The 27,332-nt window shown below is 45.1% G+C and overlaps 1 protein-coding gene across 2 annotated transcripts in view; it reads left to right on the top strand.

Annotated features, from left to right (window-relative positions):
• CNGA3 (cyclic nucleotide gated channel subunit alpha 3) overlaps positions 1-27,332 on the top strand; it is a 645,151-nt gene that overhangs the window by 525,977 nt on the left and 91,842 nt on the right. For both annotated transcript variants that reach the window (XM_069636583.1, XM_069636584.1), the window contains one exon: positions 25,335-25,442. In XM_069636583.1, the coding sequence (XP_069492684.1) occupies positions 25,335-25,442 (108 nt within the window). The remainder of the gene's footprint in view (positions 1-25,334; positions 25,443-27,332) is intronic.

Consider the following 27,332-nt stretch of genomic DNA (forward strand, 5'->3'; position numbering starts at 1 on the left):
GCCCTGGTGTTGATGTCGTTATATTATTGGCACCCGTGTATGAGGTGCCTGGTTCTTGCTGGACATCCCGGCCATGTCTCTCTGGCACTGGCATTGATGTCGTTATATTATTGGCGTCCGTATTTGAGGTGCCTGATTCCTTTTGTGCATCCCGGCCTGAGCTCTCTGGCGCTGGCGTTGATGCTGTTATTTTTGATTTCCCATTATTTCCCAGCATTCCGCCGGTATTGGCGTCATCTGTTCCTGGGCGTGAGGCACTAGCTCCCGGAATCTTGGCCACTGAAAGCGAGATAAGGCATCTGCAATGTTATTATCTGCCCCAGCAATGTGCTTAGCTTTGATTACAATGTTTTCTTGCAATGTGACTGCTGTGATGGCTCGTAGAACCTTTAGCAAATTCACAAGTGGGGTCCTGGGAGTCCCTCTGCCAGACATTAGTCCTGGTTACGAGAAACTTACCCAGAGTCTTTAGCTCACTATCTTTCACAGAGAAGAAATATCCCAAACATATCAGTCTTTGTCCTGCCCTGGGGCAGTCCAGCAGCGAAATGCTAGGCAATTCTCCTCTGAACAAGAGTACCAACAGCATCCCCAGACACATGTTTCGGTCTGGTTGGACCTCATCAGTAGGGAGGAGTTGTGCCTCTCTAAGAATAGTGAGCAAGGGGTCCACGTCTGGATTCCCCTAGTTACTTAGGGTGAGACCCAAAGTTACTTAAATATGCAAATTCACAAGGGGGGTCCTGGGAGTCCCTCTGCCAGACATTAGTCCTGGTCACGAGAGACTTACCCAGAGTCTTTAGCTCACTATCTTTCACAGAGAAGAAATATCCCAAACATATCAGTCTTTGTCCAGCCCTGGGGCAGTCCAGCACCGAAATGCTAGGCAATTCTCCTCTGAACAAGAGTACCAACAGCATCCCCAGACACGTGTTTCGGTCTGGTTGGACCTCATCAGTAGGAAGGAGCTGTGCCTCTCTAAGAATAGTGAGCAAGGGGTCCACGTCTGGATTCCCCTAGTAATTTAGGGTGAGACCCAAAGTTACTTAAATATGCAAATTCACAAGGGGGGTCCTGGGAGTCCCTCTGCCAGACATTAGTCCTGGCTACGAGAGACTTACCCAGAGTCTTTAGCTCACTATCTTTCACAGAGAAGAAATATCCCAAACATATCAGTCTTTGTCCTGCCCTGGGGCAGTCCAGCAACGAAATGCTAGGCAATTCTCCTCTGAACAAGAGTACCAACAGCATCCCTAGACACGTCTTTCGGTCTGGTTGGACCTCATCAGTAGGAAGGAGCTGTGCCGCTCTAAGAATAGTGAGCAAAGGGTCCAGGTCTGGATTCCCCTAGTAACTTAGGGTGAGACCCAAAGTTACTTCAATAAGCAAATTCACACGGGGGGTCCTGGGAGTCCCTCTGCCAGACATTAGTCCTGGTTACAGAGACTTACCCAGAGTCTTTAGCTCACTATCTTTCACAGAGAAGAAATATCCCAAACATATCAGTCTTTGTCCTGCCCTGGGGCAGTACAGCACCGAAATGCTAGGCAATTCTTCTCTGAACAAGAGTACCAACAGCATCCCCAGACACGTGTTTCGGTCTGGTTGGACCTCATCAGTAGGGAGGAGTTGTGCCTCTCTAAGAATAGTGAGCAAGGGGTCCACGTCTGGATTCCCCTAGTAACTTAGGGTGAGACCCAAAGTTACTTCAATAAGCAAATTCACAAGGGGGGTCCTGGGAGTCCCTCTGCCAGACATTAGTCCTGGCTACGAGAGACTTACCCAGAGTCTTTAGCTCACTATCTTTCACAGAGAAGAAATATCCCAAACATATCAGTCTTTGTCCTGCCCTGGGGCAGTCCAGCACCGAAATGCTAGGCAATTCTTCTCTGAACAAGAGTACCAACAGCATCCCCAGACACGTGTTTCGGTCTGGTTGGACCTCATCAGTAGGGAGGAGTTGTGCCTCTCTAAGAATAGTGAGCAAGGGGTCCACGTCTGGATTCCCCTAGTAACTTAGGGTGAGACCCAAAGTTACTTAAATATGCAAATTCACAAGGGGGGTCCTGGGAGTCCCTCTGCCAGACATTAGTCCTGGTCACGAGAGACTTACCCAGAGTCTTTAGCTCACTATCTTTCACAGAGAAGAAATATCCCAAACATATCAGTCTTCGTCCTGCCCTGGGGCAGTCCAGCACCGAAATGCTAGGCAATTCTCCTCTGAACAAGAGTACCAACAGCATCCCCAGACACGTGTTTCGGTCTGGTTGGACCTCATCAGTAGGAAGGAGCTGTGCCTCTCTAAGAATAGTGAGCAAGGGGTCCACGTCTGGATTCCCCTAGTAATTTAGGGTGAGACCCAAAGTTACTTAAATATGCAAATTCACAAGGGGGGTCCTGGGAGTCCCTCTGCCAGACATTAGTCCTGGCTACGAGAGACTTACCCAGAGTCTTCAGCTCACTATCTTTCACAGAGAAGAAATATCCCAAACATATCAGTCTTTGTCCTGCCCTGGGGCAGTCCAGCACCGAAATGCTAGGCAATTCTTCTCTGAACAAGAGTACCAACAGCATCCCTAGACACGTGTTTCGGTCTGGTTGGACCTCATCAGTAGGGAGGAGCTGTGCCTCTCTAAGAATAGTGAGCAAGGTGTCCACGTGTGGATTCCCCTGGTAACTTAGGATGAGACCCAAAGTTACTTAAATATGCATATTCACAAGGGGGGGTCCTGGGAGTCCCTCTGCCAGACATTAGTCCTGGTTAGAGAGACTTACCCAGTCTTTAGCTCACTATCTTTCACAGAGAAGAAACATCCCAAACATATCAGTCTTTGTCCTGCCCTGGGGCAGTTCAGCACCGAAATGCTAGGCAATTCTCCTCTGAACAAGAGTACCAACAGCATCCCCAGACACTTGTGTCAGTCTGGTTGGACCTCATCAGTAGGGAGGAGCTGTGCCTCTCTAAGAATAGTGAGCAAGGGGTCCACGTCTGGATTCCCCTAGTAACTTAGGGTGAGACCCAAAGTTACTTAAATATGCAAATTCACAAGGGGGGTCCTGGGAGTCCCTCTGCCAGACATTAGTCCTGGTTACTGAGAATTCCTCAAAATTTCCAGGTCTTGCTTCACCTCTGTGCCTAGTCGGATATGTAGGTGGGGTTAGGTAAATGATTTGATTTTCAGTTCCAGGCTTCTGGAAAATATCCTCCCTTGCGGGATGATTCTGGCAGCGAAATTAAGACTGCCTGCTAAGGATTGTATCTCTTTGACTGTGCCCTTGTCTTTAGTTATCAAGGCTTGTGTGTTCTCCAAGAGTTCTGCAATTTTTGTTTTGGGATTCCTGCATAACCCTTGTGCAGAGTCTATTTCAATCCCTAGGAAGAATATGTTGGTGGCTGGTTTGGTCATTTTCTTTTTTGCTAAGGGTATGCCCCAGAGGGCGGCCATTTCGTCTAATTTTGCCAGGGCCCTGTTGCATTCTGTTGAATTTGCTGGGCCCATGACCATAAAGTCATCTAAATAGTGGACTACTTTGGTCCCTGGTCTTTGTTTTTGAAAAGCCCATTGAAAAAAGGAGCTGAATTGCTCAAATAGGGCGCAGGATACTGCACACCCCATTGGCAGGCATCTGTCTACATAGAATTTGTTGTTGAAGGTGAAACCCAACCATTGTTGGGAGTCTGGGTGGACAGGCAATAATCTGAAAGCTGATTCAATGTCTAATTTGGCCATCAGGGCATTCCTGCCACATTCCTGGATGCGTCTTACTGCCTCTAGGAAGTGTGTGTAGGAAAGTGCAGATTCCGTGTGTGGAATGCCGTTGTTTATGGATAGGCCTTTGGGGTAGGATAGGTGGTGGATTAGTCTAATTTTCCCTGGCTCTTTTTTGGGGACCAGTCCTAGCTGTGATATTATGTACTTTTTGAGAGGTATGTGATCCCAAGGTCCAGCGATCCTGCCCAAAAGTAGTTCTTTCTTGATTTTGCTTTCCACTATGAGGGGGTTGTCCCTGGCTGATTTTAGGTTAGGTGGTATGTTCTGTGGCCCTGAACCCTGAAATGGTATGAAAAATCCTTCAGAGAAACCCAGGCAAATGTTTTTTCTGATTTCCCTGTCTGGGTAGTTCAGTATTGCATCTCTAAAATTGTTTGGGGTGATTGGTGTCTTGCCTGGGGTCAAAAAAGTGGTTGACCCAGGGAGGTTGGCACTAGTCTTTTGGGTTTTTTGTTGGTAGTCTGGTGCAGTTGCTGGCTGCGTGGTCACCGTTGCAGTTTGTGCACGTGTGTTTGTACCAGCAGTCATTGCCCCAAGAGCATTGTTTTTTTCAGAAGTTCCTGCATGGAGTGTTGGCTTTTGAGCTATGATTCTTGTTTTGCCTTTGGGTATTGGGCTTAGCCGCCCACGGCTGGTTTTTTCGAAAAGGCTGTTCTCCCTTTTTGTGTTTTTCATTATCGTTATTTCTGGGACCTGTGTTTTTGGTATTTTTGGAGGGGTTCGGGGAGGCCTCCTCCTCCGCTGGGGGTTCAGCATTTAACATGTACAGATCGTTTTGGACCTCATCCCATTCTATGGCTGGCCTCTCTGACATTGTCCTGATGCCTACCTCCAAGGAGCCAGGTCCGACCCAGCAACCCCAGAGGCAGGCATCATTTCCCCCAGGGGAGTGCCAGCGGGCCCAAGCTGGGGCCCTTTGGATGCAGTCCTGGCGCCTTAGGCGCCAGGCTCATGTTGGACCCCTGTCCTGGCGTCTTAGGCGCCAGGCTCATAAAGCTAGACATGTGTTCAAGTGTTTTAATGTGCACTTACCTGATGCAGACCATGCTGCACATCCAGGCCCTCTTGAGGCCTGAATGGAACTACTTTACCTGTGGGATTACTTTCCACCCGGGTGTGGTCGGGGAAGGATACATACCTGATTGGAGGAAGGATACACACTTGGAACTTCTTCCAAAGCTATTTAAACCACACCCGATCAGCAACTCACGCTTCGCGTTGTTCTGCCCCTCGCAGCTGGACGCTCACAGTGTCAGCTCCTGCATCTGGTCCTCAGCCACGCCTGTCAGTATCCTGGGTCACCTGCAAAGGGAGACAAAAGACCTTACCTGCTAAATCAGCACCACAGAGACATCACACCGACGATCCTGAAAAGGAAGACATCATTTTAAAAGCATTTCGCTACGATCGCTGCAGCGCTGCATTTCACTCACCTTTCCTGGACGCCACCATCTTCAGCAGCGATCATCCGGATCCACAGCCACTTCCCAGAACCTAGAGAGAAAGACAAGAACAAGGTGAGAGAAGGAAGGGAATAGGAAGAGCTCAGTTTCCTTCTAAGTCTTACCTGTTGGGTCATTCCCATTTCATTTCGGGTCTTGCCGCTTCCAGGCATCCGGACCCCGGCCCCTATGGGGAAAAAAGACAAAGACATTGAATGAGCGAATGCAAAGACATTACCCGAGCGCTCATCCAGAACTTACCTGTCATTTACTGGAACTGCACGTATCACTTCGGGTCGGCGCCATATCTCCGGCATTCCGAACCCCGGCCCCTAAGGGGAAAAAGACAATGAACATTATTATTAAGCTTGGACTTTTGAACTTGCAACAGAACTTTTACAGAGCCTTACCTGAATAGTCAAGCTTACCTGAACTCCCATAATCCTCAATCCAGTGAAGTAACTGGGTTTAAACGCGCCCCTGCATCAGAAGCAGGATGGAGAGCTCATCCTTCCTGACCCTAAGGTGAGACTTCACGGGGAATCGTGGAAGGGTATCGTGGAGGGTTGGAAGAGAGTGGGAGGCTTGAGCATAACTCAGTCAGTAGGTAATACTCCCTTTTCACGCGCAGGGGAATATTCCTGCGAGCCGGAGAAGCCAGAGTAGAGGGGCCCTTCCTGTCCATCTTCAGAGTCCTGCGCTTCACCATTGAAGAAGCATCAGCACTCGAAGCCAGACCTGCGCCTCCGTGGGAATCAGGTGAGCGTTACAGAACGCAAAGCCTACCCACAATTTCCCACCCGGGCGCTATGGAGACTTCCAAGACTGACCAGCTGGCCCAGCTTTTGGGGGAATTACGGGCGGAGGTGCACTCAGCCCGCCAGGAGACTAACGCTCTCAAAAGAGAACTGATCTTATCCAAGGAAAGAACAGATGACCTAGCCAAAAGGTTATTACAGGCCCAGGCAGGGCACACTCCTTTACCTAATTCCGGAGACATTTCCACATCAATGGGTTTGAGTAACCCGGTACAAATTAATCTACCTGGACACATGCCTTTGGCCCCGCCTGAACGTTTTGCGGGGGATCCCAAGAAATATGCCGTCCTTATGAACCAATGTCGTTTACACTTTCTGTGCAGACCCGGAGCCTTCCCTAACGATCAGACCAAGGTAGCCTTTATACTATCTTACCTCAGTGGCAGTGCTGCCGATTGGTCTATTCCATTGGTAAATCAGGATGATCCCATTCTCCAGGATTTTCAGGGCTTCCAGGCCAGCATGGAAAGATTGTTCGCTCGACACTCTCAAGGACAGGCCCTTGATAACAAACTGCTATCCTTACGACAAGGTAATCAGGATCTTCTGTCCTACATTGCCACCTTTAACAGACTGGTTGTGGAAACTGGATGGCCAGAAAACAAAAGGATCACATTGTTTCATCGAGGCCTGCGCGGAGAGCTAAAGGATGTTCTAGCTCAGATAGTAAACCCACCCCAGGTCTGCGCAGACTACATAGACTTGGTGGTGCAACTTGATCACAGACTTCAAAATAGAAAAGCAGATCGTTCAAGTATGAAAACCGAGTACCGATCAAAACCCACGCTAACTCCAAGAGTACCGACGTATCTGAACCTATGCAAATAGGTGGCGTTAAAGGACCATTAACGCAGAAAGTACGAGAGAGAAGGCGGCAAATGCAACTTTGTCTGTATTGCGGGACTTCCGGTCACTTTCTTCTAAATTGTCCAGTAAACCACTTAAGAAGGTGGTTGGAGCTACTGATAACGAATTATTGACACCTGATTCGGGAAACGACCTAGCCCGACAAGCGTAGGGGTCCGCTTGCCGAGCTTGAAAACTAACTCTTTGACCTCGCATTTTGTCATGCCAATGGTGCTCGTGAACCCAAAACAGCCTCAGCAGTTGCATGCTATAAAAGCATACATCGACAGTGGAGCTATTGGAAATTACATAGACCGTGAATTGGCTTCCAGGATCAAGCTTCCTCTCTGCCCGAAAGTAACCCAAGATGTCATTACTACAGTAGATGGAACCGAAATAGCCTCAGGGCCAGTAACGCATTCCACTGTTGAAGTGACTCTGGTGGGTCAGGATGGACATCGGGAAGCAATCGTGTTTGATGTGATCAAGGCCCCACAATTTCAAGTAATTCTTGGAATTCCTTGGTTAGAAACACATAATCCCAGAATTGACTGGCGAGCAAAGAAGATACATTTTCCTGATTGTGAACCAACTTGTTATTCAAGAAATCCAGCTATGGGTCTAGCCTCAGCAACTTCCACCCCTGTACAGCTACCGTCAGAATACCAAGAATTCCAAGACGTTTTTCAGAAAGAACAGGCTAACACGTTACCTCCCCATCGGTCTTATGATTGCCAAATCGATCTGGTGCCCAATGCTCAACTACCTTGTAGTAGGATTTATGCTCTTACGGAACCTGAGAACCTGCATTTGCGTCAGTATTTAGATCAGTACCTAGCCAATGGTTTTATTCGCCCGTCCAAGTCTCCTGTCTCTTCAGCTCTGTTCTTCGTGCCGAAAAAAGAAGGCGACCTTAGAACGTGTATAGACTATCGCGCCCTAAATCAAATAACGATTAAGAATCGTTATCCTCTGCCCTTGATCCCTGAGCTTATCGACCAGGTGAAAGACGCTTGTGTGTACACCAAGTTAGATCTCCGAGGAGCTTATCACCTGGTGCGCATAAAAGAAGGCGACGAATGGAAGACTGCATTCCGCACCAAATTTGGGCTCTTCGAGTATCAGGTGATGCCCTTCGGGTTGTGCAATGCACCTGCCGCCTTTCAGTACTTTATGAATGATGTTCTTCGGGAACTTATCGATGTCTGTGTCATTGTTTACATTGACGACATCCTGGTGTACTCTTCTTCAGAATCTGATCACAGAAAACATGTTAGGGCAGATCTTGAGAAATTGCGCCAGCACAAACTATTTGCAAAACTCGAAAAATGAGTTTTTCATACCACAGAAGTTGAGTTTCTCGGATTCATCCTGACACCTCAAGGAGTCTGAATGGACTTGCGAAAGGTGGACGCCATCCTCAAATGGCCATCTCCTAGCTCGGTGAAGGGAGTTCAGAGCATGCTCGGCTTTGCCTATTTCTATCGAAGATTCATCCCAGAATTTTCCCGAACAGTCCAACCCATCACCGCTCTCCTAAAGAAAAACAAACGCTTCGAATGGACTCTTGAAGCCGAACAAGACTTCCAGGACCTGAAAACCAAATTCACCTCTGCACCTGTACTGAAACACCCGCACCCATATCTCCCGTACATAGTGGAAACCGATGCATCCAGTTCGGCCATGGGAGCTGTCCTGTCGCAAAGAGACCCAAAAACTAACCAACTACACCCAGTGGCCTTTTGGTCCAGAACATTTTCTCCTCCTGAAATCAACTACGCAATTACCGATAAAGAGTTACTGGCCATCAAATCTGCTTTCAAGGCTTGGCGTCACTATCTTCTCGGGGCAAGACACACCATTACCGTAATTACGGACCACCGAAACTTACAGTATTTAAAGACGGCCAAAGCTCAATCTTCACGACAACTCCGATGGGCTCTATTCTTTGCGGAATTTGATTTTGTAATTACCTATCGCCCTGGCTGCAAGAATGGAAAAACGGACGCCTTATCCCGGATTGGCATGGAAGAACCTAATTTGAGCTTAGAACCTGTGCCCATCATACCTGAGCAAAGAATCTTAGGCTTAACTTCATTGCACACTATTGAGGACATCCAAACGCAAGTAAAACAACTTCTAGACTCTTCAACCTTACTGGAATGGAGTCAGAAGGGTCCTCATTACACCGTTAAGGATGACTTACCCTACTTCCAGGAGCGGTTGTTTCTGCCAAGTAAAGAATTGCAAGAACTTGTTATTGCCCATCATCATGAATCTTTAATGGAAGGACATCCTGGTATCGCTAAAACGGAGGAAAAAATTAAAGTCACTTCTGGTGGCCTTCTTGGAGAAAAGACATAAAGTCTTTTGTTCTGTCTTGCGGAATTTGCGCCCAAAACAAAGCTCAAAAGAAAAGGCCAGCCGGCCTACTTCAACCCTTGGATATTCCACCGGCACCATGGCACACCCTGTCAATGGACTTTATAACCGACCTGCCTCCTTGTGCTGGTTACAACACAATCCTTGTAATTGTGGACCTATTCACCAAAATGGCCCACTTTATCCCTTTAAAGGGTTTGCCTTCTGCTTCCACCTTGGCCAAGGAATGCCTGGAGAATGTAGTTCACATACATGGTTTCCCTTCCATATTAGTCTCGGATCGTGGAAGTCAATTTATCTCCCATTTTTGGAAGAAGTGTTGCCAACTAGCACAAATAGATGTGTGGTTATCCACCAGCCACCACCCCCAGACCGACGGACAAACCGAGAGAACCAATCAGACTCTCGAGCAATATCTTCGGTGCATGTTACACCAATCCGAGTTAAATTGGAAAGACATCCTTTGGATCGCAGAATATGCATACAACAATTCAGTGCATTCTGGAACCGGACAAACCCCCTTTTATACTTTGTATGGTCACCATCCTCGGACCTCAGACCTAGATCCACCTCTGACCCTGGAAATGCTCGCAGTAAATCATCTGCATTCCACAATAACCCGAGCCTTCAAAGAAGCGGCAACTCATTTACAGCAAGCCAAGAAAAAGTATAAAGAAAACGCAGATTTGCACCGAAGTAAAACACCTCCTTACCAAGTAGGAGACCAGGTATGGCTAGCAACTAAACACTTATCCCTCAAGGGCCCGCGAACCTTCAATCCCAGATTCATAGGACCTTATCCCATCAAGGCTATATTCAACCCATTGGCCTTTAAACTGGGTCTACCGTCCAACATGCGTATACATCCAGTTTTTCATGCATCACTTTTGAAGCCCGTACAACCAGGAACCCGATTGTCCAAGCCTCCAGATCCAGTTCAAATTGAAGGGGAATTAGAATTCGAAGTTAAAGACATTTTAGACTCCAAGGTGGTAAAGTCGAAACTCTTCTATCTTGTTGACTGGAAGGGATATGGACCTCAGTAGAGATCGTGGGAGCCTAGTAACCATGTCCACGCACCTCGATTAGTACAAAGGTTTCACCGGAGATTTCCGAACAAGCCAAAACCCCCGGAGGGAAGAACCTTGGGAGGGGCCTTGAGGGGGGGGGTACTGTCATGATGCCTACCTCCAAGGAGCCAGGTCCGACCCAGCAACCCCAGAGGCAGGCATCATTTCCCCCAGGGGAGTGCCAGCGGGCCCAAGCTGGGGCCCTTTGGACGCAGTCCTGGCGCCTTAGGCGCCAGGCTCATGTTGGACCCCTGTCCTGGCGCCTTAGGCGCCAGGCTCATAAAGCTAGACATGTGTTCAAGTGTTTTAATGTGCACTTACCTGATGCAGACCATGCTGCCACATCCAGGCCCTCTTGAGGCCTGAATGGAACTACTTTACCTGTGGGATTACTTTCCACCCGGGTGTGGTCGGGGAAGGATACATACCTGATCGGAGGAAGGATACACACTTGGAACTTCTTCCAAAGCTATTTAAACCACACCCGATCAGCAACTCACACTTCGCGTTGTTCTGCTCCTCGCAGCTGGACGCTCACCGTGTCAGCTCCTGCATCTGGACCTCAGCCACGCCTGTCAGTATCCTGGGTCACCTCAAAGGGAGACAAAAGACCTTACCTGCTAAATCAGCACCACAGAGACATCACACCGACGATCCTGAAAAGGAAGGCATCATTTTAAAAGCATTTTGCTACGATCGCTGCAGCGCTGCATTTCACTCACCATTCCTGGACGCCACCATCTTCAGCAGCGATCATCCGGATCCACAGCCACTTCCCAGAACCTAGAGAGAAAGACAAGAACAAGGTGAGAGAAGGAAGGCAATAGGAAGAGCTCAGTTTCCTTCTAAGTCTTACTGTTGGGTCATTCCCATTTCATTTCGGGTCTTGCCGCTTCCAGGCATCCGGACCCCGGCCCCTATGGGGAAAAAAGACAAAGACATTGAATGAGCGAATGCAAAGACATTACCCGAGCGCTCATCCAGAACTTACCTGTCATTTACTGGAACTGCACGTATCACTTCGGGTCGGCGCCATATCTCCGGCATTCCGAAACCCGGCCCCTAAGGGGAAAAAGACAATGAACATTATTATTAAGCTTGGACTTTTGAACTTGCAACAGAACTTTTACAGAGCCTTACCTGAATAGTCAAGCTTACCTGAACTCCCATAATCCTCAATCCAGTGAAGTAACTGGGTTTCAACGCGCCCCTGCATCAGAAGCAGGATGGAGAGCTCATCCTTCCTGACCCTAAGGTGAGACTTCACGGGGAATCGTGGAAGGGTATCGCGGAGGGTTGGAAGAGAGTGGGAGGCTTGAGCATAACTCAGTCAGTAGCTAATACTCCCTTTTCACGCACAGGGGAATATTCCTGCGAGCCGGAGAAGCCAGAGTAGAGGGGCCCTTCCTGTCCATCTTCAGAGTCCTGCGCTTCACCATTGAAGAAGCATCAGCACTCGAAGCCAGACCTGCGCCTCTGTGGGAATCAGGTGAGCGTTACAGACATGCTCTTTCTAAATCTGATGTCGTATGCTAGCCAGGTCTTCCCTTTTTGTGCGACTTTCACCTCTCTTATTTTGTCCATGTAGGCCCATATTTTTCCTCCCGTCATGGGGAAATTTCTCTTCGTAGATTGTTGCCAAGATGGCAAATGCTTGGAGCCAGTTGTCCCAGTTCTGTTCTACCTGTGCGTTTCTGGCTATGGCTTTCTCTTCTATCTTTTTGGGGTCTCTAAAGCATCTTTTCCTTTGCGTTGGGCTTCTATTAATGAATAAGATCTCTATGAATTCTTTGGCCCATATGGCTTCTTTGATTGTGGTATCGATATTCCATGCCAGGCATCTTTTATATCTGTTCAGTATTTCATTCTGAAAGGATTTCATTTTTAAATCTAATTGGGCATTGCATATCGTTGCTATGTCTGTTGGATTGCCGTTGCCTTCTCCCGCTTGGCTTACTGCCAATGTAGTAGGGGTTGACCAAGCCTTAAGGGCCCCTGTTGGGTCTGCCGTGCTTGCTGTTGGTGCAACTGTGGGGGCAGTTGTTGTTGCAGCTGGCACTTGTCTGTGCTACTGCTGGAGTTGGGATAGCTTGGCTTGTTGCTCTTGCGGGGGGGGTGGCCACTATGCTAGGTACTAAAGCTATGTTGGTGTTTGGTGCCCCATGTTTTTCAGTTTGGGGTAATTGTTTCTCCCTCATTTCCCGTAACAAATGCTGCATTTCAGACATATTCTGACATAGTTTTGTGGGTTTTTTGTTACCTTTCTTGTGGGCATCCGTCACTTTCTGTCTTTTTGACGGTGTAGTGACGTCATCTAGGTTGAGTGGCATGGTTATCCCATCCCTTGGCAGGCCGTAAATATTCTCCTTCACCCAAGGCCAACCATAATGTTCTGCTGCTTCTATGGCTGCCCGCAGGTGTGGGGATTTGGGTTTTTGTGCTGGTGTGCTTGCATCCCGGGTTTTTCTTTTGGGACCCATGTCTTCCTTTTTACCTGTTTAGTTTGGAAAGATGAGAAAAATTAGTTTTGCTGTGAACGCAAAACTCAGCGCTGTTGCCCAAATATTGAGTTTTCTGTCCTTGGCTGTCTGGTAACTGTCTTTAAACTAGTTTGGCCTTTATGTAGCGCTATGAAATTTCAGGTATTCTGAGCGCAGTTTGTTATTTAAGCAATGTGGTGGTGGTGTCTATTTTATTGACTTGGCGCGATTTACAAATGCTTTGGGAGGTTTCTGAAAATGACCAGGAAAAATGTGCTCTTGCCGTGCAATTTGCCGCCCTTTTCCTGTTGCACTGCCCCAATTTTGTTGTCTCCCGTGTTGGGAAAGTGTCTAGTGATTTATAAGGAGGTCAATTCTTGGCCACCCCTTCACGATTGCTGGCGCTGGAGGTTTGGGAAAAAATGCCCCCCCACTTTCACTTATGAAACTCTTGACATTCCTTTAAAAGTGTCATTGGGAAAGTTATCCATTAAAAATTTTCAATTTCCCGGGCCGGGCTCTCCCTCTTACGCTCATGTGTTTATTTCGCGTAACAATCTCCGGGCAGCGTGTGTCCCGCGACTTGTCGGGGAAGCGGCTGGCGCGGATGTTTGTTTTTGGCTTGACTCGCGCAGGAAAAACAAAGTATCAATCTGCTCTGACGGAGCCGGGCGCGCACGCTTACCCTGTGAAGACGTATGCCTGTAGATATCGCCGGGCCGTGCTGCAGGAATTCTCCTCAGGTAATTGATCTTGCTGCTTTCCGCGATTCTTCCCGGGAGAATTGTTTTCTTTTTCTTTTTCAATTTCGCTGCACGCTCTGCATCGGTTTGAACAGGGCAATGTTCAATTAAAGGAAAAAAGACGCGGCGAGTGCCACAAACTTCAAAAGAAGCTTAAAGAAGCAAAGGTTTGGAAGGCACTGAGTCAACAGCGCACCTCCTGTGTGTTTGGGTCCCCGTTCTGGGTCCACGAACTAGTTGTGTTTTCTCAGAGCGTGCCGCTCTGTATTTATGAGACCCAGGGGAGCCCTGGGTCTTTGATATGTATAGTAGTGGGGGCTGTTATGTGTCAGCCCCCGGCCGGATAGCCGACTGTCTGGCCCCCGGGGGGGGCAGGCTTTGAACCTGATACCTGCCTGCCTGTTGGCTTCCTTGGGTGCTTAGCACCTAGCTGCATGAAGGAAGGGTGAGGTGATTGCTTACACCTCACCCTTCCTCAGCATTGTGCTTGGCAGACTGCGTGTCTCTACGACAGGGGGGGGGGGGAGCAGAGAGGGGGAGAGGTTGTGCTGCTCCTCTCCAGGCCTGCTGATGGTAACAGCAGTTACCCTGCCTCGCTTTGTGAGGCACTACAGCATTGCCCATAATGTTTCTAAGTTTAGTTGAAGAATAAAAAATGGTATGAGTTATGGCAAAATAACTGTTCCGTGAATAAATGGTAAAACAATCACGGGACAATAACTGTTTACACAGCATGCAACTGTTTGGTTATTTCTGAACGTGTGTATGCATGTCTGGGGCCCAGCCAAGGGGCAATGGAGTATGGGGGCTTTCTTACACATTTTACTGCTATTTCTGGTCAAAGCCAACATGATGAATGCTATTACTTAGGGGAGGGGTTTATAGCACATTGGGGCAGGCGGACTTGACATTTCTTTCTATGGTATGGCATTTCTTGCATAAGAGGCAAGGCCAATATGATGTGTGTTCTTACATGAGGAGGACGAGGGCACTTTTGCAGTCAGTAAGTACATGATGGATGGAGACATTTGTGCAGCCAAACAATGAAATGTTCTTTACTGCAGCATTGCATTCTTTACTGCCATTGAGGGCAACGTCAGCATGAAGAATATTCTTAGATGATGGTGCGGGTTGGGAAAGCTTTTGTGCAGCAGCAATAAAATATTGTCTTTCTGTAGCAGGAGATTTTTACTGGCATTAAGGGAAAAGCCAAGAAGAACATTTTCGTACATGGGGATACTAGCATGTACTGACAGAGTCAGCATGAACATGATCTTCGTATGACATTATTACTGCTCATAACGTTAGTGGCCCTGCACTGAGTAGGCTGGTACATTGGATGTCAGAACTCAGTAGCCAGACACAGCCCCCTGTTTCTACACTAGGTGAAAGAGTTAAAGTTTGATTAAAACACATTATTGTATCTTTCACCTAGTGAGTGCCTTGCAGCAGCATGATCATAATTTGCATTACGCATGCGTCGTGGTCCAGGCTAGAACAGAGTGTGGCGTAGCCCATGCTTTTGTTGCCAGTTTTGGTGGTGCCTTCAGCATGGCTCACAGGATGGGGCCCACATCTTGTGCTGTACAACTAGTTGTGTCTATGGATACAAGCTATGGTAGAATTTAAAAAAGGTATACACCAAATGGGCTGTGCTGTTAATTAGGCAGGGAAACAACTGCACAATTACATCCTGTCTATTTGTGACACAGAATATGTACACACTGTTTGCATAATTGGAAATTAGCTGATCTCACAGAAACAGAGGATACATTAGGTATTTGTTAAGTCATCATATGAAAAAACAGGTTGGTTATCATGAGCTTTTTCGTTGCTGTGATTGATGTAATCATTTGGGAAAGAGCAGCAACACTTTCTTTAAATACATGCCCCTCCCCCGTTTCTACTATGACACAGTTTTCTCAATTTTCTCACATAGCTACTTCCTTTGTGTGTAAATTGTGCTCAGTGACAGGTTCTCCAATGAGTCTGTGCTGTGACTCCTTGATAGAATTCAGGGAGTGGGCTACTTCTTCTGTAGTTGAGTGAGGACACTTTAGCAACAAATATTTTTTTTATTTTTTTTTATTATTTTATTGGTTTTAAGAATAAAAGCATATAACTACAGTTAGGATACACAATTAAATAATAATATATAGTCCATAGCTCATCAAAGCACAACACAACAATGCAGCCATTACAGTCTGCTAACTATCTGAACTCAGTATCAAAATTCTTCACTTAATAATCATCAGTTAAATTCAACACTGATAACAACGTGACAGTCGCAATTAAAAGCGAAGTAGAGCTCCCACCAAATATCCTTGACCAAAGTGTGAAACTATTCAGTTGTGCTGCCTCATGCACATATTTTGAGAAAAACTTCGGTCTGTCAGATTGTAACACAGGACCAAATATCAATGTATGTTGCAGCATCTCCACTTCTGATTGACAGAATCTATATGTAATATTTGCAGTAGGTGTTCTGATGAACAATATCTCTTTGTATACAATAAATTCATCCTAAACCAAACAAAGTTTCTGAGAAGATGACCATCTGGGCAGTTGGTGATATAAGAAGGATGAATCCCTGATCGTTTCTTCTCCAGGGTCAAGTTATAATCCACTTTATAGGAGGTTCGCTGATCACAAGTATTGGCCCAATCGTTCTCATAAGCTTTCATTTTACTGTGGATTAGATATGAATAGCTCTTTAGTCACATTTAGTCGCTCCAGAATATTCTCACATTTAGTTTTCAAATGAGACAGCCAAATTGAGGTATATTTATTTCATGACGGAGTAGCTCTTATAAAGTGTGATCTGTGCCCATAAGAATTTTCTTGTATAGGAAAGCGCTTTCCAATTAAGATACGTGTGCATGGATAGCAGGCCCAGTTAATACCTAATATAGGTAACTGTAGTACAGTTTGGTGAACTCAGAGCCTTTCGCAAAATTGTTTCTTCTAACTTGGCAAAATCGAAAGTTTCCAAAATCGAGCAAGCCTCAAGGCCATATAGAATAGCTAGTAAGACCTTGAGTTTATAAAAAGATATAAGGGGAAGAAGTGTAACACAGCAATATTTCATGCAATAAATTGCATTTGAGAAAAATTGTTTGGAAGCGGCACGCAATTTAGCATCCAAACAACTCCTCTAAGTAACACCATTGTTAAAATGAATCGCAGATATCTCTTCTTCTGGGCAACCAAACTCTTGGAATCACTCATTTTACAGATGTAATTGGGGGCCCGAGACTTAGAACCTCTAAAACACAATATACTGTTTTTTTTGTTGGTGATTGGCTTTCAGTTTACTCTCCTTAGCATAATGAGAAAAGGTCTCCAAAAGACACTGGAGGCCAACTTGAGTCCTGCCCAATAAAAGGGCTTCATCGGCATAGCTAAGCCAGTATACTTTCTATTCAGTGAATTTTGGAGAATCGAAACCAGCAGGTTCTAAATATTCACCCAGATCGGACAAATAAAGATTAAATAGGCAGGGGGCTAAAACGCACCCCTGCCTAGGTCCTCTAGCAGATGGAATAGGTTTGAATAAAGAATTGTTCCAGTCCAGCCTTACACTAAGCTATGAGCTAGAGTGTAGATGCATAAGAATGGTCAAAAGGTTTGGGGGGTGGGAGGGGGAAGTCCCATTGTCTGCGTTTTTGCCAAAGCCCTGGTCTATCAACCATATCAAATGGTTGTGTGAGACCCACACAAGCAACGAATAGGGGGTCTGTTCCGTTGTGCGTGGATCTTTCGATAAAAGCGTTAATTAAAAGACTGTTTAGCTCTGTTCCCATTCCTCTCCAGAATCCTGTCTGAAATTTCAACAGACAATTTGTTTTGACTATCCAAGCCTCAATATTTTTCTAAATCAGTGCTGAAAAAATCTTACTTTCGGCGTCCAGCGATGGGACGGTAGCTTGTTGGAGAAGTGCGGCCGCCCTTCTTAAAAACTGGTATAATAATAGAAGCGCGTCACATTGCAGGAGTTGCACAATTTGTTAACCTACTGTTAAAAAGTAAAATCGGAATCAGTTTCCAAAGCTCAGGCGCCATTTTCAAGGCTCTATTGCATAGCCCGTGAGTTAGAGCAACTCTGTATAATTGCACAAATTCTTTCTTGTGCAATCGAGACAGACCATGTGGACTAATTTGTCCTTTCCTCTCTTGAAAGTTCATTTCCTTCACAGATGTCAAGAAAATGCACTATCCATTGAGCCTCAGTGAATGGATTGCTAAGCGCCTCTACTTGAAAGCCCAAAAATGACCCCCCCATTCCGATTATTAATTGCCACCAGCATCTCTTCAGCATCCCCTTGTGCAATTAGGTATCTATGGGATTTTAACCAATGTTTGTATCCTTGTTTCAGTTTCTTTATATATATATCTCAGTCTAGTTTAAAGAAAGCATATTGTTCTGAGCTAACTTAATATCCTGCCTCAGCTTCTTTTTCCTACTTTGAACTAAGTCCAGATATGCACAGGGCGGGTGGATCTGATACCATTTTGTTTTCCCCAACAGGCACCCTTCACCCCGTCAATAATAAAAGTTGGGAACACATCATACGTGAACGTTTACAGTTTAGCCGTAAAGTTGGAAGAGAAAAAAAATCTGTATCCCCCCATTAAATCGATCTAAGGTGTGAGGTTTCCATACCACCATCTTTTTCCCCGCTATCCACTTCCAAGTTCTTGCGGGAAAATAAGGAGGTAAAACACAGTGACCACTTAAAGCGGGCAATCAACATGCAATGATCACTGTCAGCATTTTCCCTTACATTGAATCTATCACAACGATGATATAAACGGGCAGACATGTACACGTAGTCAATTCATGAGCATAGATCGGTACTGTGCCAGGTCGGTTTGCCAGATATATCACCTTGCACATGAAGGTTCAACATGAGTGCCCACTCACTACATAATTCAGACCAGTGTTCTCCTGTACATGGTGAGTTCCCAATTCTTTGCCTGCATCATTCTTTGAATGCTCATCAAATTCCAATCCCTAGCCAGAATGATTTCTTCCTCAGGCACACAAAGCTTATATTTAGCCCCATAAAGTCCTTTGGGTAGCAATACAATCTCACAAATGTGAATGTGAGGGATTCCAATATGTGTTCACTGATAGGCAAGACAAGGAGCGATCCAGAACAATAAGGGTAGTTTCTACAGCTAAAATCCCTGCATACTAAAATATTTACCTTGAGAGCATTGCTACCCAATGCAATTAATAGACCTCCCGACGGTGTTCAATCTTGTAAACGAGTTGCAGACTGTTGAAATATTTGTAAGCCATCACACACTAACTGTTTATCTGTGCATGTTTCCTGAAGAAATAGAATGGCATATGGTGACATAGCTGACACTAATTTCTTTGTTGCATGTACATTTTTTCATACACTTTAATATTCCAGGACAGAAAGACAAATTGCCAGATTCTATTTTCAATGGACTGAGCATTGCTAAAGACCATTGGCCTCATTACGAGTTGTGCGGTATGCTGCCGGTAAAACCACTTGCAATACTGCCCAAACAAATTACTTTTACTGCCACTTGGTCCAGTGGAATTTCTGCAGGATTACAAGTGGTGGTGGCAGTGTAATTCCCCATTTACTCTGAGTCCATTGGACTCAATGGGGATTTTTTGGCGGAATTACTGCAGCAGAATTTCTGCCGAAGTAATTCCACCGATTGTGCCGATTTGTGGGTGGTGAGTTGGAGGATGTACCTCCACGATTTTCCTGAAGGCAAATCCTCCACTCCCTGCCCAAATGAGGCCGCATTTCTTCCCATCACCTTTATATCTTCCGATAAAACAGCAGGGAGCCAAGTCTAATCATTCCGAACTGCTGCCCGCTGGTTTTTCGGAGAGGACAGACACACTCTTTTCAAATTATCATTAGTAAAACATGAAATTCTCATGTCGCTCGCTTGAACATGCAGCCCCATCTGTTTATTTCCTATGTTAATGACAAAGTCATTCTTAAGACCCCAGTGTGGGATTTTCATATTGCTGGGATGGATTTCATAACCCACTGTTCTAATAGCCTGTGCTTCTAAAAGCATGGAATGGACTGCTCTGGATGATACTTTAATCGCCACTATATCTATGCGTGCATCGTCAAAAAATTCAACAAGCTCGATGTCCTTAGTGGAAATTAGCCTTAAACAAGGAATTTCATTAAACAATAACAAGATGTTTGAGTGATTCAATATCACATGCTCCTTCGGGGTCAACATAACTTCTAAAACAATGTAGGGGTAAAAGTCAACCCCAGCCCGAATTGTATTAGCAACCCTTTCTCTGGCCGTGGACCCACCTCTTCCCTTAATGAACTTTGGGGAAGTCTCCAGAGCAGAGGTTCCCATCCTGCCTACAAGATTATTAGCAATGTTAGGCTTATTAAAGGCCCCCAACCCATCAGTTACAACACTTTTATAGTTTGCTGGATTTGACAGTTTTAGACTTATCAACCATGCCACCGACATCAGTCGTGGCATTGCAGGCCCCAATGGTGCGGGCCATAGTATAAAGCCCAACGAGGGGAAGTTAATCCGTGCTTCAGGAATGGACTCCCTCACCACTCTGCATGTTCGTGTCACATTTAGGCCCCACATCTCAAGCACAATGGTCTGATAACAGTGGCACCATTGGGTCCATTGATGATCCAAGCGATGGAGTTTGTTTAGAGCAATGCTGGGGGCCCTCAGGTGTTAGGGATCCCCCCTACCGCATAATGGTCAAGATAGAATTTAGGGAAGTCGTTGCCCTTATGGCTTCTTCCCAACTAAACCCAGTATTAGTGATCATATCACCACATTAGGTAGTGGCATCTGATTGTGCAATATTTGAAAGGTATAGGTGGTATCTGCTTCATCAAGGCATCCTTTAAGTTGCATCGTTATCTTTTCTATTCTTCTATTCCAATTCTATTCCATTATTAGAATTAGAACATCCCTTCACTGGAATATTCAATTCACTCAGACAGTTTAATTAATTAGACTGACAAAAAAATTCCCCGACATGTTTCAGTCCTCTATGTGGGTCTTGGGACTTTCTTCAGGAGTGGTCAATGTGAGGGGTTACAAGTGGGCTTTTTGTATTATGATCTCTCCCTTGTACCATTAATAAAACGGTCCAGCTGAAATTTTCATAACCTTGTTGTGCTTCTCCAAAATGTTTTACTAGAGGAGCATTGATGACTTTATTTTTCAAACAACTTGTATGTTCCAGCATCCTGGTTTTAACCTTCCGGTTTGTTTTCCCTATGTAGTGTTTATTACACGGACATGTAATCATGTACACTACATATTCAGAGTTGCAGTTAGTCATTAGCTTTTGTTTCCAAGGGGTGGGTAACCCTATGTCTATTTCTTTGGTTTTGTGGGTTAATTTACACATTGCACATTTAGTGCACGGGTAATGTCCACTTATAGGTTTTAGTCCCCAGGTTTGGGTAAGGCTCAAGGTTTTGATTGTTTTTTCTTTAAGTTTGTTGCTGCTTACTCTGTTCCCAATTCTCTTGGATTTTTTGTATGCAAAAAGAGGAGCTGGAATCCCTATTTCACTCATCTCAAAGATTTTCCATTGGGTTTTGACTATTTGACTGATTTTCAGACTCAAATTCGAGAAAGTATTGACACATACTAGCATGTCTTGTTGAGGTTGTTTAATTTTTACTTCTAGGAGGGCTTCCCTGTTGTTATTCGCCGCTCTTTTGGCTGACTTTTTAATCCGTTTTTTAGGGTATCCTCTCTGTTTTAATTTGGCCGTTAGATTTTTTGCTTCTGTTTCAAAGTCTGCATTTTGGCTGCTATTTCTCTTGAGTCTTAAAAATTGACCATATGGTAGGTTATCTCTCAAGTGTTTGACGTGATGGCTGGAGTAGTGTAATAGTGCTAATCAAGAAAGCCCGCACACTAAGAAGACCAGGTAACCAATAGGACCGTATGGTCTTCTTTGACACTTTTAAAGATGTCGGAAGAAACATACATTGATTCTTTTTTATCGTTTCTTTATCAACAGTTACTATCATCTCTAAGAGAAGGCCAGAGGATTCCTAACTTGGCCAAAGCCCACTTGTAACCCCTCACATTGACCACTCCTGAAGAAAGTCCCAAGACCCACATAGAGGACTGAAACATGTCGAGAATTTTTTTGTCAGTCTAATTAACTAAACTGTCTGAGTGAATTGAATATTCCAGTGAAGGGATCTTCTAATTCTAATAATGGAATAGAATTGGAATAGAAGAATAGAAAAGATAACGATGAATCATAATCGTAACTCTGATCTAGAAGAACTACACAACAGGGATTTAATTAGAGATCAGTAACGTCAGTATCTCTAAGATTTTTTAGAATTGCTTGTGCATGATGTTTGTCTTTGTTAATACGATACATATGTATCTTTTTAGAGGGTCTAATCATGTATTTTAGACAACTTTGTAATTTCTATTAAAATGTGTACTTTTTGAACTAATTGATGGCATTCAGATGAATGGATAACTGTTGATAAAGGACCAAGTCCTATCTTTTCGAGTCTTGTGTAGTCTTAAGTCCCAAAAACAAGATAGGGCTCCACACTTGTGGAATTTGGGCTCTCTCTATTGTATTCCCTATCCTTTAAGTTGCAACATAAGTTTTCACCATCCTGTGCCACTCTGGGTCCTGAACTTGATCCCGAGACAAGGGTTTGTGTCTGTTGGTCTGCCCGCCCATGGACTGTTGTTCAAAAAACAGAAGCTTTCAGGCATGGGACGATTATATTTTTATGAGCACCCAGTAATTCTGTTCAAACTAACGTAGTTACTTGTGTGCATTCCACATTTTCTGGTATGGGCGTGAACTTATTTTCGGCAGATACTGCCACCACCTCCGGTGCAGAGAACGTAGAAACGTCCTTGGCGGGCATTTTTGACTGGGAGCCTTCTTCTTATTCTTGGATAGGGACTCCTTAAATGTTAAGTCAATTGTTTTGGTTTTCTCTGGTGCGATAGCCTCTTTGATAGAATTAATTTAATTTGTGCCAGGATTTATTGTGTGGCCTTCAATCCGGTGTGATGTGGCGATGGGGAATAAAGATGTAGTGACAACTCCCCCAGAGGAAGGATTGGGTGCCACAAAAGCCTCTTTTATTTTAACCTGATGAACGGAATTGCCCAGAAGCTCACGCTTTAGGTTGATATCGCTGAGTTCAGAGCTGATATTGTTGGAGAGGTAAGTGTGATTCGTTCATGCGCCTCTCTAAGGGTATTATGTAGCGTAGCAAGGCGCTTGCCCGTCTGCTATCCCCATATAAGGAGCAGTCGCTTTTTCTGTAATTTGTGTGATTTTTTTGAAGTAAGGAATTCAGTTCACAAGGAAGGGGACCCCGGGTAAAATTCATCCAGAGGTAGTGGGGCTGATTCTTCATTCAAGCGGTCAATAACCTTTTCCTCGTAGATGATGGCACCGGAATTATTCTGGGCATTTTGCTGGGAAGGACAAATCAATATCGTCAATGCCATCTTGCCATCTGCTGCCTCTAGCAGACTTTGATCATTTAGACTTGACCTCTCATGGATGAATTGCGCCTTACTAGGGGCGCGAGATCTAATTTGCTTGTCTCAGAGGGGGGAAAGAAGTCACTTATATTATGGCCCGCTATTGGAGGTCATAGGGGCCAAAGCAACATTGTTTGGCTTTACCCCATGCTTTTTTGCCAGACAAAGTTTTAGGTGATGTCAAATCCTCATTCAGTGTCTCCAAAGGGGGATTCCCTCAGCCGAGTACTAAGTTCAGCAATCACAGCCGCCTCCATCACACCCTGTTCAAATGCATTCACGGGGATCTCTTCCTTCACGGTTCCAGGCGAATCAATGGACAGGTCGTCCCCACTACCTCCAAATTCTATTCCAGGTGGGGGGCCATTATTGCAAGCTGGAGGGCCCACATGGCTACACAGATGATAAATGCCCTTACTTTTTTCTTGCTCAGCCTGGATATTTGATCTGCCGGCTCCAGCTCTTGCAGAATGCAGCAGCGACAGCTGTGGCCCATCCTCCCTTTGAGGCATATATCTGCCCCATTGTGCGCCAGCTTCATTGGCTCCTGGTTGACAAAAGGGTATAATTTAAACCGTTATTGCTGGTGCATAGCACCTTTTATGGGGCCAGCGCTGAATACCTTTGCCTTAAAATCTGCCCTATGTGCCTTGTTGGCCTCTTTACTCTCAGGCAACTTAAAGTATTTTAGTGCCTTGCATCCAATGGTCTTGTGTAAACGGTCATGCTTTGTCTGTGGCTGCAGCAAAGCTATGGAATTCTCTCCCTGTGACACTTTGTGCTTTTGAAAACCACCTCCTGTTTCGCCGTTCTTTGAAAACACTTCTTTTTTTACTATTTGTTCCTTATTTCAGCTTTCTTCCTGTGGGATTAGTGTCAAGATGCCTTTTGGTGAATGTTGCACTCAATAAATGTCAGTAACATAACATACCTGTCATGTGGTTGGCTGTTGTCATGTGATTGACTGTAGCACAATAAATTGATAGTGTGCAGTATCCAAATCACGTGTTTGGTTAATAGTTGATTATAGAGTGATCACAGCCTGTACTCTCATCGCCTATCTTGCTTACTGCTTACCACGCTTACTAGGACACTCCAGGGATGGTATTGCTGTCGGAGCCGCAGTGAACCCAACCTTCCACAAGATTTACCATTGGCTCCGCCGGGCTCCAACTCCAGCTGTCACACTGCAGGCACCAGCTGTTATTCTGCGGCTACCCCGTTCTCACTGATATCACTGCTCTCACCTCACGGCGTATCACAACACAACACTGTGTCAAGCCGCACCTTTACAACCAGGCCGCTTCCGACACCATCACTAGGATTTAGCAACAAATATGATATGCACTACCGGATTTTTCACCAACTACCCATTTCCAGGTTAATGACCTTGATGAAGGTTTTTACTTGAAGAAGGGGTTTTGAACTGAGGACAAATAAAGATTATTCGATTCTTCAGGTGTATAATTCTTTCCCCTATATAATGGAGAGTGGGGTAGAGGGAGTTGGTCTCCCATTAGACATTTTTGATTCCCAATAGTCTCTGGGGCTAGAATAATTGTTAAAAAAAAAAATAATTGTAATAAATAAAAGCATGCAGATCTACAATGGACACCGTTCAAGTAACATTGGTTGTGAGTGAGATGGAAGACAGTGGGGCTGGTGTGTGCTTCAGTAAAGAGCCTTCTGGATGTTCTTTAAGACTGGAAAAAGCCAACAAGCTTCCAAACATACTTGACTTGAACAGATTGCACTATATTTAAAATATGACTTCTAGTTCTTAAACATGCTGATGTTATTATTCTATTGCCCTTGAAAGTCTCCAGTAGCCCCTCCCCCACTCCATGAACCCAGATTGGGACTTCTACCAATGCAGTTTAAACTTGGTTCTCCTTTTTCTTCTAAGACTTGAAAAACGGGATACAGCAGCAAGCACACCTGTCTTCTTGCAGAAATACTGAATTCCATTTGTTTTGTCACATCGACCGACTACTCCCAAAGTTATAAGCATGAAAGTATTTTGGCTTGAAATAAATTAACTAACTTTCAAAATTACAGGCTTGGAATTGTATAGCTTCCTCTCCCAAAGGCCTACTGCAGCATGTTCAGTGTCCGCCTAGCCACTGGGTGTTATCTGGGATCACCAGGTAGTACATAAAGTGGGGTTGTTGGAGAACTGTCTAAATGCCAGGGACAGATATCTTACTTCAACCACATTTCTTTTCCAGAAAGAAAAAAGAAGTCTTTGTGGTTGACCCAGCAAGTAACCTATACTATCGATGGCTGTCAGTGATCACTGTGCCTGTTCTATACAACTGGTGTTTGCTAGTGTGCAGGTATGTACTATCTATTATCACCTGTGATTCACATTGAAGCTTAACATTTATATTGCCATTCCTTCCATCCCTTCGAAGTCTCCTGTGCAGAGCAAATCACAAAGGAAGGAAATGTGCTAAGAAGATGATAGAAGTGTTCACTGCTTTCTACTTTAGCTAAAGAGCAGTCTTGTCCAAAGCCAAGATAGCATGCGATGGATACGTATTTTATTTTTTCAATGTGTTCTTCAAAAACAGCACCCATGCTGTCTAAGTGCTTCAAATTACTCTATAAATAGGGTGGTGTGATTAATCTGATGATGTCACCACTCCTTTCCCTGAGATAGCTTATCCTCATGTGGCCAGGGAACAGCAGCCACTACCTGATCCTGACTCTGTGGGTGGCTATTTGAGTGAGGACCACATGGGCGAGGCAACTCTAAGGGGACAATATGACATCATCAGGTGAGGCATGGTATCCCTGTTTCAACAATAGGAATCCTCCTGTCCCTCGCACACTATCAACAATCCACCAGAGAGTTGGAAACTGGTTGTCGGTAAAAATATACACATGTAAAGTAAGAGATTCAATAAGTACTGTTCCATATATGGAAATCAAAAGGAAGAATTTCAGAAAGCATTTATTCTATAAAATACACAAAGTTTTTAATCATAACACGTGATCATAGGCAAACATGTAATTCATAAGTCCAAGGTATAAGATACTGTGGCTTTTCGCATTTCGAGGGTCATCCCTCTTCTTCAGAAGCCTAGCTTGAACTAATTATGCCAAGGTGTCGTGTAATTTTGAAGAGTAAACTAGAAAGTAGCCCTAACGACCGCAGGTCGTTCAAACAAGATAAACCAATACTCGGAACCTGTTGTGAATACCTGCTTTCTGAAATTCTTCCTTTTGATTTCCATATATGGAACAGTACTTATTGAATCTCTTACTTTACATGTGTATATTTTTACCGACAACGAGTTACCACTTCTCTGGTGGATTGTTGATAGTGTGCGAGAAACGGGAGGATTCATATTGTTGGATCCTTTTTTTTCTCTTTATATGTGTAACAGGGCCTTATGCCCAGGCCTTATTTCCTCCCTTGCACCTTGAATCTATAAAAAACAGCTAGTCTGGTCTACTAAATTAATTCATAAAGAAGCTTTACATCTGAAGTGTGCACCTATTTCCCCATATGGTATCCCTGTTTTCCTTTCAGGGATGTTCCCTCCATTCCCCATGCCCTAACGACATACTGCCATTATTCCCCTTGACATCAGATAATGAATAAGGTAACACACACCGTGACGAGGAAGAGGCAAGGAGCAAAGATGAGTACTTCCTGTGAGAACCAACACCAGCGGTCTAGTAGCTGAAGGAAGCTGATTGGCCCGATGCCGTCTTCTTACCCTGCTGTGGTCAGAAGAGTCGAGCAGAGAGACTGAGAGTACAGTGTCTGTGATAATGCAGGAGACGGAGTGGCAAGGTAGAGCGCGAACGCAACCCAGTGAACGGCGTGCCCAGTGAAGTTCTGTGGAGGCTGCAGCAAGATAAAAGGAAGCAAGCAGTGCTTCCTGACAGCAGAGGGAGCAGGGATGCTGACCCAAATGCCTACTGGAGGTGCCTACAAGGATCAGCAAAAGCGTAAGAGTTGGAGAAGCATCCAAAGCTGAGTTAACGACGTGGAATACAGGAAAGCAATCAGTGAGCCAAGTAAAATGGCTGGGACATCGAAGCACTGTCAGGCACAACATCAGAAGCCCTAGACAGTGGGACTGAGGTTAGGGACCCGCAGTACGAACTTGGGGAAGACCGAAGTAAACTGCATGAGAAAGTCCTGGTAGGGGAGTATACCAGGCAAAGTCAAGTGTGTAAAGTGTGTAAAGTGTGTAAAGTTAACTGCATAA

This window comes from Ambystoma mexicanum, chromosome 7p, assembly GCF_040938575.1.
Source record: "Ambystoma mexicanum isolate Mex_15411 chromosome 7p, UKY_AmexF1_1, whole genome shotgun sequence".
Taxonomy (NCBI): domain Eukaryota; kingdom Metazoa; phylum Chordata; class Amphibia; order Caudata; family Ambystomatidae; genus Ambystoma; species Ambystoma mexicanum.